Source organism: Lichenostomus cassidix, chromosome 3 (assembly GCF_008360975.1).
Source record: "Lichenostomus cassidix isolate B80296 chromosome 3, HeHo_3.0, whole genome shotgun sequence".
Lineage (NCBI taxonomy): Eukaryota > Metazoa > Chordata > Aves > Passeriformes > Meliphagidae > Lichenostomus > Lichenostomus cassidix.
Genome location: NC_139483.1, coordinates 88,168,590 through 88,188,068, shown reverse-complemented (window position 1 = coordinate 88,188,068; position 19,479 = coordinate 88,168,590). Strand labels below are relative to the sequence as shown.

At 35.9% G+C, this 19,479-nt stretch overlaps 1 protein-coding gene across 1 annotated transcript in view; it reads right to left on the bottom strand.

The window, feature by feature from the left end:
• The window catches only part of COL21A1 (collagen type XXI alpha 1 chain), an 85,947-nt gene that overhangs the window by 48,323 nt on the left and 18,145 nt on the right, over window positions 1-19,479 (bottom strand). The window contains exons 2-10 of the mRNA XM_085056621.1: window positions 17,008-17,127; window positions 14,532-15,083; window positions 9,978-10,146; window positions 9,634-9,850; window positions 7,488-7,661; window positions 6,440-6,517; window positions 5,366-5,374; window positions 3,870-3,953; window positions 2,355-2,417 (exon numbers count right to left, since the gene is read on the bottom strand). Coding sequence (XP_084912747.1) covers window positions 2,355-2,417; window positions 3,870-3,953; window positions 5,366-5,374; window positions 6,440-6,517; window positions 7,488-7,661; window positions 9,634-9,850; window positions 9,978-10,146; window positions 14,532-15,083; window positions 17,008-17,095 — 1,434 coding nt within the window. The 5' untranslated portion in view covers window positions 17,096-17,127. The remainder of the gene's footprint in view (window positions 1-2,354; window positions 2,418-3,869; window positions 3,954-5,365; window positions 5,375-6,439; window positions 6,518-7,487; window positions 7,662-9,633; window positions 9,851-9,977; window positions 10,147-14,531; window positions 15,084-17,007; window positions 17,128-19,479) is intronic.

Here is a 19,479-nt window from a genome sequence, read left to right as displayed (position 1 = left end):
TTCTGGTAAGATTGAAGATATTAGCAGGAATTGTTTTCAATTTTTCTGCACTAAAACTAACTTTAAGTATTAGAACAATCTAGCCAGCTCACAAACAATAAACTAGATTTTATTAGATATTTTACTTTAAAAATCAGTTTCATATAGTAATATAAATGCATGCCTAAAACCTTTCTCAGAGGAAGAAACATTTTGTTGACCAGTTATACTGTTCCAAGAAAATTAATACCAGACAGGCAAACTGGAATAACTTTAGAGAAGAACATAAAAATGTGTTTGGGAACAGAAAAGACTGACTCTGCAGGAAAAGCTTTTCATGCAAAAGCCATTTGATTAAACAAGACTGACTACAAAACTACCTGTATGCCTATGGTGCTATCTGAATTAAATGCTTGTTTCTCAGAGTTCCCCAGGACATAAAGCTAAAAAGATTCATTAGCAAAGTTTCCCTAAACAAGAAAAATCACTGACAGCACAGAAAACGTACTAGTTGTATTAGCAAATACAAAAGTAAAATAGAAAGAAAAAGACAGAGAGAGGAATCTGCTTTCCTGCACAGTGCATCTAAAGGGTCTCCCATCATTCATGGCCAAAAAGTCACCTGGAATGCACCCAAGAATCTACTGAAAGGAAAATAATACATTGGCCAGAGCTGCAGATGATCTAATTGGTTTGCAATTATGTCCTTACAAAGAACAAGTGCAAAAACTGCAACTGATATTTCAAAAATGTTAGTCAGTTAATAAAGCTATAGGATTTAACTGTAAGCACTTTAAATAACATAAGTTCTTCAGCAAAGTGATACAATTTCTCCTCTAGTGAGGCTTTTTGATTCTCATTCTGACATACTTTTGGTAATCTTTTTTATGTTCAGAGAATGCCCATCTATGCACATTATGACTCACTTGCAGGAAAAGATAAGCCATTTCTGCCAGATTACAAAGTTACAGTCGGTCTATAGTATCAACTTCTTTCTCCTTCATAACTCATGCTGTTACAAATTTCAGTGCTTATGGGAAGATAAACAGCCTTGAAGTGGAAGTCTGTTCATAAAAGTATGAAAGAATCATAACAAATTGTTTCTAAGACAATACTATTGTAGCTGACCAGGCACTTCAGAAATGAAGTGTTAATCTATTTATTAAAAGAGATAACAGAAACTGAAATTTCCCTGGCAATATACAGTCCATTCTGCCTTCATTAAAGCTCACATGATATTACATTATTTTTCAAAATATCAGACTTAGCTGGATTAAAGGCAGCTCTGCTATGCTTATTAATACTGCAAATGTGTTTCCAGAAATCAGCGTGGTCAAACTCTGATAGACACTTTCTCCCATGCAACTCCACATTCAGACAGTTTGTATACCTGTGTTGTAAAGGAGAGCAGAACTGCTCCTCATAAGCTTAAGCACCACCAATGATCAAGTGAAAAATTATTCTGACTTAAATGCACTTTCCCACCTCAGAATACTTTAAAACCTGTATTTTCAGGATTGTCTAAAATCAAAATCCAGTATTTTAAAGCACTGAGAATTTCAATTCAGATTGTCTTCTCTAATTCTGGTTCAAAAAAACTCTGAAGCTAATAGCTATGAAAAGCTGTTTAAGACAAGATAAAAAATATAAAAACATTTTTATATCACAAGAAAAATGAAGATATTTGCTTGTGGGACTGATGAAAAATTCATGTACACACTGCTTATCTGGGCCATCAGGCCTACCATGGTCACGTTTCAATATTAACAAGTCCCATATTTTAAAACAGAGATATTTTCAATTTTTAGAAACAATTACATTTCTTGTTTTCACTATCTATTTACTTCCTGTTAAACTAACTCTGCTTACAAATGGAATCACCACAGTTAAATGAAGCAGTTTGGAACTAAAAATATATCTATATTTTTAACATTTTACATGTGTATCTACATCTTTTGATGGACTACTCGAGGTAACCTACACAGAAATTACATGAACCAAGCAGCAATCCCTAAAAAAATAGTATTTTAGGTGCCCTGAAGTGCTTTCCAGTGAACAACATCTCAAGGAGCAAAGAATGAAAGTGGTGACATAACTGCTGCAAAGTAATGCAAAAACCAAGAGGAGCACTCATAGCCTGTTCTCTGCTTTACAACAGTACCTAACTTTTGTTTACAGTATTGAACCTTGAAACAAAAATAGTATGATTAACATATTCATAGAACTGTTACATGCAGATGGTGCTTAAATGACATTCACAGGTTCAAAGAATGGAGACAAAATCATCTAAATTTGAAAATCTGGTATTTGTGTTCCATGTTTTTTCTCCTGTTAGTTTTACATTTACTATATATGACTAAGTTTTTAGTACTCACAGGCTTACCATCTGGACCAGGCAGACCAGGATAACCATGATTCCCAGGCTGCCCAGGGTCACCCTGTGGAGAAGCAACACATGAACACACAAAATATATAAGCATTTTAAAATTATAAGAGTATTTTAAAATTAGCACAAAGCAAGCTTAACCCTAACACATTCCACAAAACAGTCTCTACAAGCCCAGAGACCTCTTACTGAGGAGCAATTCCTACAGTGAAAAGAACTGATCTTTTGGGGGAAAATTCTCCCCAACTTCTTGTGCAGTACTTGGAGAAGTGAACACACACTTGGTTACAGCATAAGTTTGACCCATCAAATTAAAAGCTTTCAAGTCTTTTAGCATTTTAATCAATAGAAATAGAAACACTTTCCATCAAATAGATGAAACAATCCTTATCAAAACTTAATTAATGATGTTTCTTCTTTTCTGAAGAAATCTCTCACTAGCTTTAGCTGAGCCTAATTCTTAAGATAAAAGCACTAAAAAGGCAAGAGCCAGGACTAAAACCTGCAAAATAATAAACTCCTCACCACAATTGCTGTCAGAAAAAGATATTTTTATTTGTTCTCTTAAAAGCCCTTTACAGTTATTTTGATAACCACTGTTACCACCAGATTAAAGTAAAAGAAAAGTTGCATCCCAAGGCTTCATGTTTATGGGGAGAAAGCAGGAACTTAACTTCCTACTCAACATATCCTCCTAGAGTATTGACTTTCTCCGTTTATTTTACTAACAGCTTTGATTTGAGTTCAGCAAAGTGCAATAAGTATAATAGATATTATAGTGCATTGTAGTTGAAAAATTGCACATAAGGCAGTAGGTATAGGTCATACAAGTTCTGACATTTCATATTCCTTCACACTTTACAGGAAATGGTTTTTAATTCTTTTATAAATACTTTATTCTCGCTCTGTTTTTTTTTCTCAAATATGGCAAAAAGAGAATAAAAAAGGTAAAATACCACAGAAGTTCTATTACATGAAACAATAATGATGATCTCTGTATTGTGGGTTTCAATTCCCTGATCAGGAAGCTTCTCCACTGTATCAAGAAGCCCTTCAACTTGAAGTAGCTAGAGCATACTGTAACCTCTTTTATGATGACAGTAGAGAAGTTTTTTATTCATATGCTTAATTAAGGACAATTGATTTGGGGTTTTCTTGTCTACACTTATAAATAATTCTGTAAGCACTGCTTAGCACAGTTATTAAGTACTAAAGCAAAACACTGAAGATTTGCTTTTGCTGAGTCAGGCTGCTGCAACTCAAGTCTACTTCTCAGTTCTTCATCACCACTGAAAGGAGGTCATCAGCACAGTTAACGTGGAACTCTCCCACTAAGCATCTAGTTCCTTCTTTTACAAAGAAGGTAGAAACCCCCCTCTCCATTAAAAAACTACTGTTAGAAAATCATTTCATCCTCAAACATTTAACATTGCAACATCATTTGCTGAAGAGTAGCAAGGAAACACGGGTCATATATGATCAACAGGACAGAACAGAGACTTACTTTTGGGCCTGGAGGTCCTTGCTTTCCTGGCGGGCATATGCAGGGGGCAGGAGTTGAGCCTACATCACTGGGACCATTCATACACTACCAAGAGTGAAAACAGCCATCAGCACATGTGCCAAAAGCAGTCAACAAACCTACCATAACACGAAGCTGATCTTCCTTAGGCTGGCTTTCACTTAGGTCCTGACATTCCCTCCATTGTTCAGCTGGAACTTCTGCTTATCTGTATATTGCCCTCTACCTGCTTTTCAGGCATGAAATCATTTTACCCAGAGTAAAGAAAAAAATACACCGATATTGAGCTGACACCTGTAGCTGTTTTTTAAAATCTTGCAACATGAAAAATTCTTTTAGCTAATTTATATTCATGATTTGAAGTGTGATCAATTCTCAAATATAACAATTAAAAGATCTGTAAAAGAATGTAATAAATAACATGTATAGCATAATGATCCCAACCATTGGCATGCTACACATGATAATGTGTAGCAAGCCTGCAAAGAACAAAAAATTCCAGTCTCCTACCTCCTAGGCATGTGTTCCAACTATGAAGCTACCTGAGGAGAGGTGGGACACAGCTGGTACCACCTACTCCTAGAGGTCACTGGTTCTGGTCCCCAGAGTGCCCATTCTACAAAGACCATTAGGTGACTTCCCCCAAACCATGCTCCCTGCAGCAGTAAACACTAAACCTTGACAGATCACATAACCCTCTAGAATTTTTTCTTTTTTTGTGATGTTTACTTCTCACCGTTAAGCCCCCCATAAAACCTCAGTGCTTTACTGAGGCAGGCAAGGGGAGAGCTACTAAATCCAATCTATTATAGGTACATCTGTACTAAAGCTGTACATTGAAGTTACATTCAGCGAATTCTTTTTCACCCAGCAGCACTAAGCCATCAAGTTCTTAGTGCTATGGAAAGGCAAAAGTTTAGGAATCCAACCAACAAAAAAACAGATTTTTTATTTATTATCTAAAACTTTCCATAGCATTTTACTCGTATTTTCTAAAATAATGACACTTTTAAGATGTTTTTTGAACGTAATTATTTCTTGGAGTCAAATGATTGATGAAAGTGCAAATCCATGATTTCTTTGCAATGGTACAAATTGGGAGTTACAAGGAATGTTAGGGAAGCTGTCATATTAATCCTTCAGATAAATTCCTGTTCAGGTAGCTCCATCAGCACAGTGCAGGTAACAGCTACCTGACTGGGCATACCCCCCAGCCCTTTGCAGGTGTCCAGCCCTGCAAACAGAAGCAATTGAATTGAACTGGGGGAAAACATCAGACCATTTATTCTAATAAACATGTGCTTTTTCAGAAAAAATATTTTTGTCTACTGACTAGAGTTCAAGCATGGAAACCTTAAGCTTAGCAAATCTCTGTCCCCTTTTGAAAACAAAGTATTTATTACCTAGAATATTAAGAAGCTTGTACAAAGACAAATACTACCTTAAACTGAGTTTGAGTAGTTTAGGATCAAGCCTACCTCTCCATTCTGAAACAAGAAGAAACACAGTTTAAGAGTACAGCAATGTTTGTAAAAAGCAAAATCCATTCATTTGTAAACACTGTCAAAACCTATCATAACTTATGGGCTGTAACTGTCAAGAAATTATAATTCAAATTTTTAGACTTTCTGAGGCTTATGTGCAGCTGCTACCAATGCATATGAAATTAATACTAAACCATGTCAATATTTACATGGTAAATATTTAGATTTGGGTCAAACCTTCTACCAGAAGGATCTTATCAAAAATTTCCTCTGCTTATTCATTCATGTCAGAGAATGTACCAAAATATTTCTGAAATCTCTGATCTCTGCCTGAATCCAGCCTCTGGGAAATCACAGAGCAGCACAGAGGCAAGGCTGGCTCTTTCTTGCTTTCCTGTGACTGCATTAGACTCTGCTGTCAATTTTGTTCCAGTATCTGCAACAGTATAGAACAATCCATCCCCGAATACTTCAGCAGAGCAACCATGAAATTGTCTGTCTTAATAGTTTAGTAGCCAGCATTAGCTGCACAGCCCACAGGAGTATTCTAATGAACACAGTCACTACAGATTTCATACACTCTGTGGACAGAGAAAGCTTCCTCTGTATTCAATTTTTGGCTTAAGCAACCCCTAGAGAAAGTTACCATTTTCCACGGATCATAGAAGGAGCTTAAAATTACTATGCAGCTAAGTATCTCTGGGAAAGGGGATTAATTTGGGCTGTAATTAGTACATACAGCCTCTGCTTATTTCAGGAATTCTGACACAAGCACACTCTCACAGGATAAAACCACAAAACACATATTCCTCCTTGAAGATCATCCAACATTTTTATTTGCTGAAGGAGTCCAGAATTTCATGGGTAAAGTCCAAATTTAATTTAATTTACAACAACATAGAGTGAAACTAAAATGGCAAAAAGCAATCTTTTGGCTTCAACTCCTTGATAAATTGCAGAGAACATAAGATATGACAGACTTATTTTAAAACTTCACTAAGTCTGCTTTAAAAAGTGATTTATAAAAAAACACCAACTAGTCCTCCAAACTTCATCTATCATACTCACAAATCCTGGTATCTCACAGACTGTTTCTCGATTATTTTGCTCTGGGTCACAGTAGATTCGAAGTTTTTGTACATCAAACTGTAATTCCAAACATAAAAGACTCTTTAGAGGTCTGTGTGTTCACTACAGCTAAAAATCAATTAAATACATAGAAATATTTTTATTCAGGCTACTCACAATGATTAAAACATGAAACCAATTAAACATTCTGCAACAGAATTATTTAAATAAAAATAATCAACCTAAGAATTTTTTTTAAATAACAGAAATCACCATCCATACTCCTTGGCAATAAATCCAAGCACATGGATCATGAACTGCACTGGCTGCCAACATCATTGAGGAAACAATAGCACAGGCAAACCCAACCTTTCCCTTTTTACTTTAACAGACCTGGGAAGATGTTTCTATACAGACCTGCTTATATTAGATGCAGGATTAGTAAATTCTGGTGAAGCATCATTAGGATGCTGAAGCATTAGGATTCCCTAGTGCTTAGTGTTTAGTATACAACATAAATCTGTAAAAAGCAACCAATAAAAACACTGGCATCAGGTAAATAAAAGTTTGCTCCATTCTGCTTTGTTGGTATCTTAAAAAAAAATGAAATCACTGTCAGTTTTTTCTAGCATAAACTATCACGACTGCAAAGCAAGGAAAAAGAAACCACCAAAATTCTTCACTTTTATCAGCATAACCCATACACTGACAGAAGGAAATCATACACAAATTTCATGCACAGAGGAAATTCCCTACTTTGAGACATTGTTTCCCAAACTCAGGTAAGCATGTTGCATCCATTTTGTCCTTGAAATCAGTGAGACCAATTAAGCATTCATGTCACAGGATACAGCAGTTGTGCTAAGTCCTCCTGACCATTTTTGCTCTCTCTCTGACCATTTCTGCTCTCTCTTAAATATTAAAATGCTGTTTCCTAATTTCAGGCTACTGCACATTAGAAGAGTGAGCTCAAGAAAATAGAAGACACCAATGCTATGTTAACCTACAGCAGAACTACTGAATTACAGTCATTTTAGAATATGCCTACCTGTACTGTTTCCTCCTTTCCAGAATACTTTCCTATTTGGGTTAGGCCACTGATGTAAATACCTAAAACAGGATGTAATGGCTTTGTTTCAATTTCTTGGCCATCTATATAGAAAGTTACAAATTCTTCTGTTACTAAGAGGCGAATTTGATGCCATCCTTCATCAAACAATGTCTAAGAAAAATGAAGAAAAGAGCAGTGTTTAAAAAAACATGTCTTCAATTTAAATAACAATAAAAATGCATTTCAACAATCAAACTACTGTTAATGGTTGAGATTATAATGGTTTTGAGTTTTACATACAAATAATTGTAAACTGTATAGGCCAATAAAGTATTGCCAACTTGTCGCTGTTGAGCAGCTAGCAGAGTAATGAATGCATCAGTTCTCAGTGGCAAGAAGGAATGACCTTTATTGTTTTGATTTCATCACATATATAGAGTTCTCAAAAGTCACCCAGATTGGTCAGTCAGAAGCCTTCCCCCAGGCCTGATTGGCCAGGCCTGCACTGCCCAAGTTCTGGGACACTGTTCCAACAACATCCAAACTTTATTTACAAAACACAAGAAAATTTCTCATGGGAAAAACCTGTGCTAGCCACACCAACTAACATTGTAATTGAAAATATGACAATTGCTAATAATTAATCCCTATTTCAGAATTCTTTTATAACTCAGATAGAGTTCTTTATAGTCGGTGACCTTGAACATGCTCAAACCTGCATTTGTTTAAAATATGCAGCCAGAAGCCTAATTTTCAGCAGTGGTATAAGGTCTCAAACACTTCAGATTATCAATCATGGTGAAAACAAACTGTTACTCTTATGAAAAAAAAAAAAAAGGTGTGATATTGGCAGAAAGAATCCCAATATTGCAATGAGTAAACCAGACATTTCTCTCACAAAACCCCAGGTTTCTAAAGCTTTCAAAAACAATCTAGCTCTTCAACCAAGCCTAGCCTATATGCTAAATTGCACAGAGATTAATCCCACACTAACTTGGTATGTATAAGGGTAAACTGAAACATATATCTTTCAGTATGTTATAAATCTGTCACCTTTTTTAGACCTGAATAGAAATTAAGCATACTTCACTTAATAATAAACACTCTTTGAGAGCACCTCTTTTTCTATTTTATTTTCTTTTGCAGATTGTATTTTATTTATTTGCAATGGCTCTCATTACAAGACAAAAGAAACAACAGATCAGAATATATAACCTTTCCATTTTTCAGTTAAAGTGATAAATTATCATAAAGGTTTATTAAGGAAAAATGTTCATTAAGAGTATATAGACTTTTATAGTGTGTTTAAAGACACACAGGTCTAAAAAGGCCATGAAATTTTTGTTTTCCATAACAGCAAGGCAAGCATGGAGAAACACAAAAGAAAAAAGAAAAACCACCAAAGTTGTGTTTTCATGGTCAAGTTCACGGATATCTGGGACTGCTTGAATAAGCAGGTCACAGAAATAGATAAATACAAATTAATTATTGACTTGCAACTGAATATTCTAACAGTTTCCAGTAAATCAAGTTTAACACAACTTCTTAAAAAAAATATTTTGCCTACTAATAACTACAAAAAGGCAAAGGAAATTTGGAAAGAAAAAGCAAAAATTCTCCATCCAGTACCAGAAGAATAAAATACCTCTCCCTAGAAAAAGCTTAGTAGTTAAGACCTGTTCCTTGGATAGGAGTCCTTCCTTCACCAAGGATTTATATTTAAAATTCCTTCAGCCTGATTTGTAGGAGGGATTTGAATGCGGGCCTCGACTTCCCAGAAAAGTTGAACCCACTTGGCCATGAAGTGCTCCAGCAGCATATTTTTCCCAGTCTTTGCTGAATTAGCCCTCTCCGTTCACTTAAATAACACTCCCTGTAGCAGGAAGGGCAATCTCTGGGCTGCATGTATTCCTGCTACAAAGGCAAGAATAGAGTGATTCAATCTCCATTCCTCTGTCTCATCTGCAGCTAAGACAATCTTTCTTACAAGAGTGGAATACTTCACTGGAATTTACTGAAGAAAGACTGACAGAACAGTCAGATTATACTAGAAAACAATAAAATTGGTTTGCACAAAGAGGGGAATAGTGGAATAATGTGTATCTAAAGAAGTATTCCAGCATGATAGTGACATACTCCTTACCTTTACATGAGGTGCAGCAAAAGTAATAACTTGTGTACCATTTATTAAACTTGTTGTAGTGAATGATAATGTTTTCTCTTCTCCATTAATAGTGACTGCTATCTGTGGTCTCTTATCTAGACTCAGAATTCTCCATAAATCCCATGTCTTTTTTACTTTAAATCTTTGAGTGGAAACAAACACATAGGATGGAGGGAGACCTTCTGGAAACACGTTCCTAAAAAAGGGGGAAGGGTGGAAAAAACAAGACAGTACTTGAACATTCATATAAATCTTAAAGTCCTCACTCAAAGCAAACAAAAACATCTTACTGAATATGGAAGCATATTTATAATATTTAATACCTTGTTAATTCTGAGAGGTCAACACGTGAGGTTACTTCATAAGCTTTTGCATTAGTGGTTGGTATTTGAATTCTCTTTTTAACCTTTTTCTTCACACCTAATCCTACAAGAATGTCAAATCCTTTTTCATCTCGAGCTGCCACTGGAATTCTTGTTGGACAAACAGATTCTGGGAAGTAATAAATGCAAGGACAGTTCAAAACATGACTTAAAACTTTCAAAAAGTAACCTTCCACCCAACTAATTTTTTGCCTGTCAAGAAATAAAAAGAGAAATGAGAGCTGTCAGTTAAGTACAACATGAGAGAAGTGGTATGCAAGATCCTCAGGGACTTGAGGCAAGAATACTAAGATGTCATATTTTACTGCAATTACATTCACATGCTATTTTGAATTGTCACTAATTGTAGTTGACAGGTATTACAATATCTGACTAATAAATATATTGCATTTTATTTCTAAAATTCTATGGTTTCAAATTGATATAAAAATATAGATGTTAATTCCCAAAATGCACAAATAATTTCAATTGAGTGTCCTTCCCAACTATAAGTTCGGTTTTAAAATAGACAATGTTAGAATTATCTACAACTTTTTTTTTCATTTTTATTTAACTCGAAATGGACTCTGACCTGTTTTGTCTGTTACACTGAAATCTGCTTGAAGTTATTCTCACTGGAAAAATAGGGTGTGATATCTTTTTTGTGGAAACTTAAGTTAGCTGCATGTTTTCTTTGGTTAATTCTCTCTCCACAAAAACAGTGGAGATTAAGTTGTCTCAAAAAAAAAAAAAAAAAGAAAAAGAGATAGGAGAGTAGGAGAGTTAAACTTCGTACTATCTCACTAACGCAAATTCTATTATGGCAACGAATCAATGAAAAGAAAGGTTTTTGTTTTATTAAAATTATGCTTAAACTGTTTACAATAAATATCATTATTCATTTCCCACTGTTTCTTCAGAAGAGCATCAGTTCATAGACAGGGAAGAGGTTAGGAATACATTCCAATGAAGGAGTGTAAAGTTCTCTCATCTCCATGTCAACTAGCCATGGGCTGAAGAACTGCTGTCTCTGTGCCAGGGAATTATCAGCTCAAAGGTCTAGACTGGCTTGTTTTCATAATATGAGCAACTTTGCATGACTTCTCTTTCTAACCAACCCCAGGGCAGTCAGAAGATACCCCATTCTGGTGGGGGACATAAGAAAATTCAGCCAATTTTCTGAACAGCCTATCTTGGGAAAGGAAAATCCATTGTAAGGGGACATGTCATAGGTACTTGGGGTAGAAGCAGGAAACCACATAAACTCCCCTTATTTTTCCTCCTCATAGCAAAATGACACCTGACTTCCAAATTAAAAATAAATTATCTGTCTGTTCTACATGATAGAATTGCAAGAACGCAGTCTACATTTTGGAAATTAAAATGTTTGCCTCCTGAATGCTTCCAAGAAAAAAAAGGAAATAGTCCAACACAATTTTCCTTCTCATTCTTCTCAAAACACAGATTTAAGTCAACATACTTATGATATTAAGTAAGAGTAATGAAACTTTTTTTTTCCCAGTTTTCTTCAAGTGTGCATTGTTATCATGGAACTACTTTCTAAACTCATTTATTTCAAAGCTGGATAATGGTCATATCATCGTTAAGAGAGACTACAGATGATCACATACATATACACAGACAAGAAAACAAACACAAGAAAACAAACTCTTATCAGTTACAATATTACAAATTTGGTGTAAAATCAAAAACTAAATGCAAAAATAGGAATACTTCATGTAAGAGGGCTATTATTATGGATCCATGCCAAAGTAGCTGTTCTGGATAATCTTCTGGCAGGATTATTTTCATAAATAACTGAGCCATTATACAAGATGCAGAAATCAATGGCAAAATTAAGAACTGTCTTCCATTGGAAATAGGGCTGTGTTTTCAGTCCATATTACCAGTCACTTTAACTCTCTAGCCTATTCTGAAATCTTACTGCCTTTTAGTGTTTCTACATAGTTTTCATGTGCTTTATTTTCCTTCCTAAAGCATGAAATAACTTTATGATGTTAAATCCCTGTATCTGGCACAAAGGAACTTTTCTCTGCATCCTCCAGACAAACTTCTGGGGTCTGCACTGGGTTTTCTTCCTAAATGCATTCCTGACACACAATTTTTTCTTCTTTTTTTTTTTTTTAATAGAATATTGATAGTGCAGGAATATTTGACCTTCAGAATAAATATTAAATATTCCTTGAATATTTGGTTCCATTCTGGCTGACAGGTTCAGGAAGTCTTTTTAACCCTGATGTACTCTAAAACAAACACTAGAGTCCCCAAAAGGCACACTAAAGCCCTCCACCCACAAGCCTGGTCCTAAGAGCAATATTTGCTCCAAGAACCACCAAACCTCAGCCTCCTTTGTCCAGAAAGGAGACACTACCCCTGTGGCCTTATTATCTATGTTCATTTAAAAATGAATTTTAAAACTCCATTAAGTAAAAGCTAGCATATTTTTTAGACATTTATATGAAAACCATGAAAAGAGAATTGCAAAATTTCCAGGCAGTTTCATGTGGTTGCTCACAGACAAACCATTGCTGCTTGGAGCTCATCAAATTTCCTCCACTAAATAACTACTAAATAAATAAATAAATAAATAATAAAACTATGCACAACTTAGCTATAAAAATTCCAGTTTACTAGTCTTGGTGTTCACCTGCTAATGACTGTGGTTAGAAATGAAGCTGCTGACTCGCTTTAATTGCTCTTTAAGAGAAGCATCTCAGTGCAACAGAAGTGCATGACATAAGACAGATGAAGCAAAGGGTCACTTCAAGTGAAAAAATGAAGTACACTTTGGTATAAATAGTCAACATTCACAGATTGCTGCTGTAAGTCATGTGAAATACCGCAGCTGAATTTTAGAGGATACTAGTTAACTTGATGCTGAAAGCTGAAAATCCATCTTGATGAAATATAATGGCATGTCTTCTAAACTTTATTCAAAGAAAATATTGTGTTTATTTAGGGGAATTTCTCCCTGCATGAAGTTCTATTAAAGAATCTAGCTCCACTTAGCTGATTTAATTTTTGGACTGACCACCTTACTACATCAGCCACAAAGAATTATTATGATTTTCCTTTAATGTAGCAAGAAATAAACACTAATATCCTCAACAAAAGTATCACCATATTTTTTCAATGAAGTTGATACTCAAAGTGAGAGCACACAAAAACTACTTTTTACTCTTACTAAGTGCAGAAATATGGTACAACTGAAATAGGACTTGCATCAATTCTTGATAATAAAACATGTACAAAATACCACTGATACAATAGATTCTTAGTGATACATTTTAAAAGCAATTTGCTATCTTTTTTATGTATATGAGAAAGCCACTGTTTTAACCAGAAAACTCCATGCAGTGATGCTGTTAGAATTCTAAGATCAAAGAGTCATTTTACAATGATGGTCTTGGCTAACTCTTCTATAAAATCCTTCTAAGAAACATCATAGCAGCTTGCTGCAACTCCAGACATCTCCTCACTCTCATGAGTGCCTACCTGGAGTGCTGCATCCAGCTCTCAGGCCACAACTTAAGAAGGATGTGGACTTGCTGGAGCAAGTCAAGGAAGCCACAAATTTAATTAGAAGGCTGAAGCACCTCTCCTATGGAAAAAGGCTGAGAAAGTTGGGGTTGTTCAGTCTGGAGAAGAGAAAGCTGTGGGAAGACCTTAGGGCAGCCTTCCTGTACCTAAAGGTGCCTTACAAGAGAGCTGGAACAGCACTTTTCACAAGGTCATGTAGTGACAGGACAAGGGGGAATCACTTTAACTGAAAAAGAGTAGGTTTGGATTAGATATTAGAAAGAAAGTCTTTACTGTCAGGGCAGTGATGCACTGGAACAGCTTGCCCAGAGATGGATGCCTCATCCCTGGAAATGTTCGAGGCCAAGTTGGATGGGGTTCTAAGCAACCTGATCTAGTGAAAGGTGCCCCTGACCATGGCAGGGCGGTTGGAACTCGAAGATCTTTCAGGTCCCTTCCAATCCAAACACTCTACGATTCTATGATTTTTGCCAAATCTTTCTTCTGAGTTTTTCAATAAATACTAGAAAAAGTATGTGTTCAGAAGAACTCCTGTTGTAATGGCAGGCTATCCTCTCACCTGCCTAGAAGGAATGCTGGATTGTGCATGAGTATCAGCTGCAACTAGGAAAATAATAAACCCTATATTCTCGGCACTATGAGAATTGCTCAAATATTTTAGAGTTTTTAAACTTTATCAATAAAAAAAAATTGGGCTTAGGGCAAAAGGATACATATTGAAATTAAACACATACTGTGTTAAAACACCAAATATTTCCCAAATATACTTCTGTGTTTGACAGAGAAAATAACTTTTTGAGAGAAATTTCCACAAAAAAATCAAAAAGAAAGCAGATCATAGTAAAGAGTATCAGGTCCCTTAGGTTACATCAATCAAGTATTCTGCTTGTGAAACTAAAAAATATGTGTACAGAACTGCATTTTGCACACCTAAAATATTTTATAATCACTTACCTTCACAGAGTTTCTGTTTTATAACTTCTTTAATTCTTGATATTGCAATATAGTCTTCAACATAAAATACATAAGTTGATGAAGGTTTATTGGCAATAGCTTTAAGTTCATCCTCCTCAATTTCTGAGCCAACACCAATAGCAAACAAAGTGATCTTATTTTTCCTTGCTTCTGCTGCTACATCTTTGACTTCATCTTGGGACTTCCCATCAGTAAGAACAACTGCTATTTTTGTTAAAAATCTTGAAGATTTTGCAAAAAGATGGTCAAAGGCAAACTGAATAGCTCTTCCTGTTCTTGTATTTCCTCCCAGGTAGTGTATGGACCCCATTTCCCTGATGAGGTTCTTAGTGGATTCATGAGTTCCAAGAGGAATTTCAAGTACAGGGTAATCACTGTACTGGACAACTCCAACTTGAATAAACTTTGGTCCTATGTCAAAATTTCTTGTAATATTGACAAGCCAACTTTTGATTATTTCAAAGTTTTCTGGGCCAACACTGTAAGAGCCATCCAAGATAAAAACTAAATCTGCTGGAGCAGTTCTGCAACCTAAAAAAAACCAAAAATCAGAAAAATATTTCAATGAACACTTTCACTTTCTTCTTCCACAGTAAATGTTTTTCCTATCAATTAGTGTTTGTATTAGGATCTATACTGACAAATACATTCCAGCTGAAAAAGAATTAGCAGTTTATCAGGGAAAACTTGTGTAAGATTGTGTAAGCTAAGCAGATCCAACTTGGTATCTAAAAGCCACACGATTTTCTGGTATTTACATTTGCACCAGAAACAACTATGAAAAATTCTGGAATTCAGTTCCTTAGCAGGCAATTGTATTTCATTCAATAAGCAGAGAGGAATATATATTGGGTTTTTTCATATCTCATCTGCAGAGATGATAAAAATAAAAACTCCTTTTTGTTAGCAAACCGAGCACACTGCAGAAAAAGGCTATAGTCTGAATACTTCAGAATCCTTTGACAAATACATTTGAACTGACTTCTGCTACAAAGTATCTACAGAACTAATATTATAAAATCCTGAGTCTTAATAGAATGTTGCTGGTAGCACATTCTGATTTTTCCACGAGAAAAGTATTCAGTGAATGAGCTCAACGTCCAGGATATAGAATCACATAAGCATTTAATAAATACAATGTAACTGCATGATGACTTACGCATGGATTCAGCTCTCCTAGCTGTAGTCATAAATTGAGTTTTTAGACTAAATTGCCAACTACAGGCCATGGACAGACACAAGCATTTCCACAGTAAAGTCCTATCCATCCTACATGCCCATTCTCAGATGGAAGGAATAGCTTACTAAAGGAGAGAATTGCCATCCATGGACCGTGAAAGAAGTTTTGATAACTGACACATGAGGTGCCAAGGACATGACCAAAACCAGACGGAATTATTTTGATAACATGGCACATGAGGTCATGGGCCTTACTGCCTTTTTGTTTTAAGTCTGCAGCTCCACCATGGGAAGGAGAGCTTTGCCTTATCCTGAAATCTGCCTATGGACACTTCTGGTCAAGACAAGATTTCACCTTCCTTGAAAGCAAGTGACCACAGTCTGCTGGAGAGATGCTTTTGCAATGCATGTGGTGGTGAAGAGAAAAGACACTGGGAGGAGCAAAGGGCAAGCTGAGTGCATCACTCAGTGGTCCAGGGGTATGAATCACAGAGTCGTTTCAGTTAGGAGGGACTCAAATATCATTGGACACTGCTAAAAGCAGAGTATTCATTTTTGATGGACACTGCTAGAGCAGGTAGGCTGAAAAAAAAGTCTTTCTAGAGACCAAAAGAAATTTTATGGGGTTTGTTGTGAAATACTGAAAATTTCTGGACTGAGAGCAAAACTAGAGGAAAAGGATCTACCCTGAAACTACCATTGTGGCTAAAGGCAATTCTTCCTCACTCCTTTTATTCAGTCACTTTATCTTTAAAAAAGCTACCGTGCTTTAATGTTTTCTTTTCTGTAAACCAGATTTAGAGTATAAAAATGGTTTGGTGGGGTTTGAGATGCTAATTTTGAAGAATATGCAAAAAGTTCTGACCCAGAACTAGAGTTATCTCAGTTTCCTCTCACAGAACCTTTATTTTTCCATATTTAGTTTCTCAGATAACATTAAGCTATTCAGAACATGACTTCTGAAATAATGAGAATACAAATACTCAGGACTCAATTTTAAATCAAGACTGGAGCTTTACAGCTCCATCTGCCCCCTTGGGCATTTCCAAGACACACACAAAAAAAAAGAAATAAAGAAATTCCCTTCCTAATGCTAATGGAGAAATAAGATATTTAAGCTATTTTTCATGTGTTACAGGATTTTCACCAGGAAAATTAATACTGGGAAAAAATCACCATCAACAGAAGTGTACCTGTGAACACCAAAATGGATACTAAAAATTCAAGGCATGCTTTGAAGTTGCACTTATCTGAAATGAAAAAATTAAGACCTTACTTGCTCTTGTTTCCCCATCTTCAGCTGTGACGTAATCATGAAGTAGCAGAACTGACAGCATCTGAAAAAATGTTACGATCTGTGCCATGTGTATTTTATTCTCAAGGTCTTGATACAAAACTGATGGAGAAAATGAAAAGAAAATACAGTGTTATTATATTACCAAACAAACCCAAGCTTCTGCAGTTATAACACTGTGTATGAGGAACAACTCTGAACCGAATCTGCAAGCCTGGATGGCCACCCTGCAATGAAGAACTGACCCAAAATGTGTCAGTCAAGCATGTAAGCCCAAAGCTGAGACTCTAAACTCAACAACATTCACCAGCCTTTCTGTGGAAGCTCAGTTTTCACCAAGGTGCATTTATGCACTTTTCCTGCTAGGCACCTTCACGAGTAGGTTACATTCCTTGTCACATTTGTCCAAACACTATCCCACTATCCCACTCTGTAGCCATTAAAAAGACATTACCAAAAGAGCATGATTTAAAATATGGCAAGTGTGTATGTATCAGGTACACCTGGCTACTTCAGGGAGTCTGGGACAATTCCCACTCCTCTAACTCAGGGCTGAGACTGACACCAGGAGTCAGGGTCTCAGCAAGCCCCAGCCCTTCCCAGAAGAGCCAAGACTTGCAGACTATGTGTTGTAACATCCAAGATTACATAAATTACATACATCTTCAACTTTTGATTTCTTCCCTCTCCTTATTATCATGGTTATCTCCTTTGTTATCATGGTTTATGAACTATAACCCCCTGTCAAGCAAACATGCAATTTTAGTCTCATATTGCTGTTAAAAATATTATTTGACAAGTTTACTTTAATTAAGCAATATTTATTATGTTTATTGAAAAAAAAAGTACCATAATGGTAAAAAAGATAAATTTTCTGAGTATTATGTTAGAGATCCATTAATTTCAAGGCTCTGAAAGAAATCTGAATCTCTTTTGTACTGTCTCATCTCATCCTTCACTGTAAAATGCAATTTTCAGGGTCAATTCATTTCACCACACAAAAGTCAACTTTCAGGAAATGCTATTCCTACCTAATATAATCCCCCAAAGTTAATAAAGGAAAACCATAATTACTCTGTTATTAAATTTCTCTTTCTGATTACAGATAACTGCAAGGTAGACCCATATTTTGTTATTCATATTACTAGCAGCATTTTCTGGCTGTCCTGGAGTACAGAGAGGCATCAGGAATGCTACAGCAGCCTTCAGCCTATGTCTCTGATGTTGAAAGACATCACATCACAGCAAGATTTCTTTTGGTGAAAACCATGGTCATTCTTATACTTCTTAAAAATAATCAGTAAAATAATTGCCAAAACAAGCTTATCTGATTCACAGAACCAAACTGCATTCCTTTGACAGGCCGTCTTTTCCATTTGTGAGAATCCTCTATTTCATTTTCAGCAAAGCCTCTACTTAAGAACTTTCTTTTAAGTATAAACCAAAATAAATGTTTAGTAGTCCAAAACAGACTTATTAATAGAAACCAAAATTAAAAGGATAAACCCAGAACTTAAGCAATCAGACAATGAGTATTCCAATGCTCAATTTACTAGAAAGGAAATAATATTAGAGCACTATACTTTTAAAAGTCAAAAGAGATGCCAAACCAACAATTCCAGAGCCCCAGCTGCTGTATCATGTCAACACAGTAATTATTGAACAGGCAACAAAAGGGCACTTGAAACTACTTAAAGAAAATTCTTCCCCAAGTGCTTTATTTCCACCATGGAGACGCAACCCCTAATATCAGCCCAGAACCTCTCCAGTGACAGTGCCAAAAGCCAAAATTCATCAGTGCTTATCATGTTCCTTCTATCTCCAGGTTTTTTTAAGAGAAGCAGAGACGAAAATTGTCTCTATGGTGGTCCATGGAAGTGCTCACTGCTTTATTCCCCACCCCTGAGAGCTCTGCTGACCCCTACATGAAAGCAAGGTCTTAGTACCTTTTGTTGCAGGACCTGTAGGAGCTGGGTCAGATTGTGCAGGGAAGCACTAAGAGAAGGTAAACCTGTCTGAACAGACACAAAAACAGATGGACATGGGATTCACATTTGTTCCTTATTTGGTTTGCACCTGCAAACAGCTGTGACTCCATGATCCTTATGGATCACTTCCAGCTTGAGATATTCTGTGATTCGTGTTATGGTATTTTTCAAGGCATCATTGTAATTGTTTACTTTTTCCACTTTAAATGGGACAGAGCATTGCAACCATGGGCTTTGTAACTCTGGTGATGTATAGGATGGCTATCTCCAAACTCCACAAAATTGCTTAAATTAAAGCCACAAGATTTAATGACATATTAACTGAGACAGGATACTGGCTTGGATGGATCTTTAGTGTGACTTATGATGGCCATTCTTTCCACTGTATGCTTTTTATCTTGGTATTTTACACGCTACTTTGATAGCAAAAAAGTTGTTAGAGTGAATGGAAACAGCCTCCTAAGGA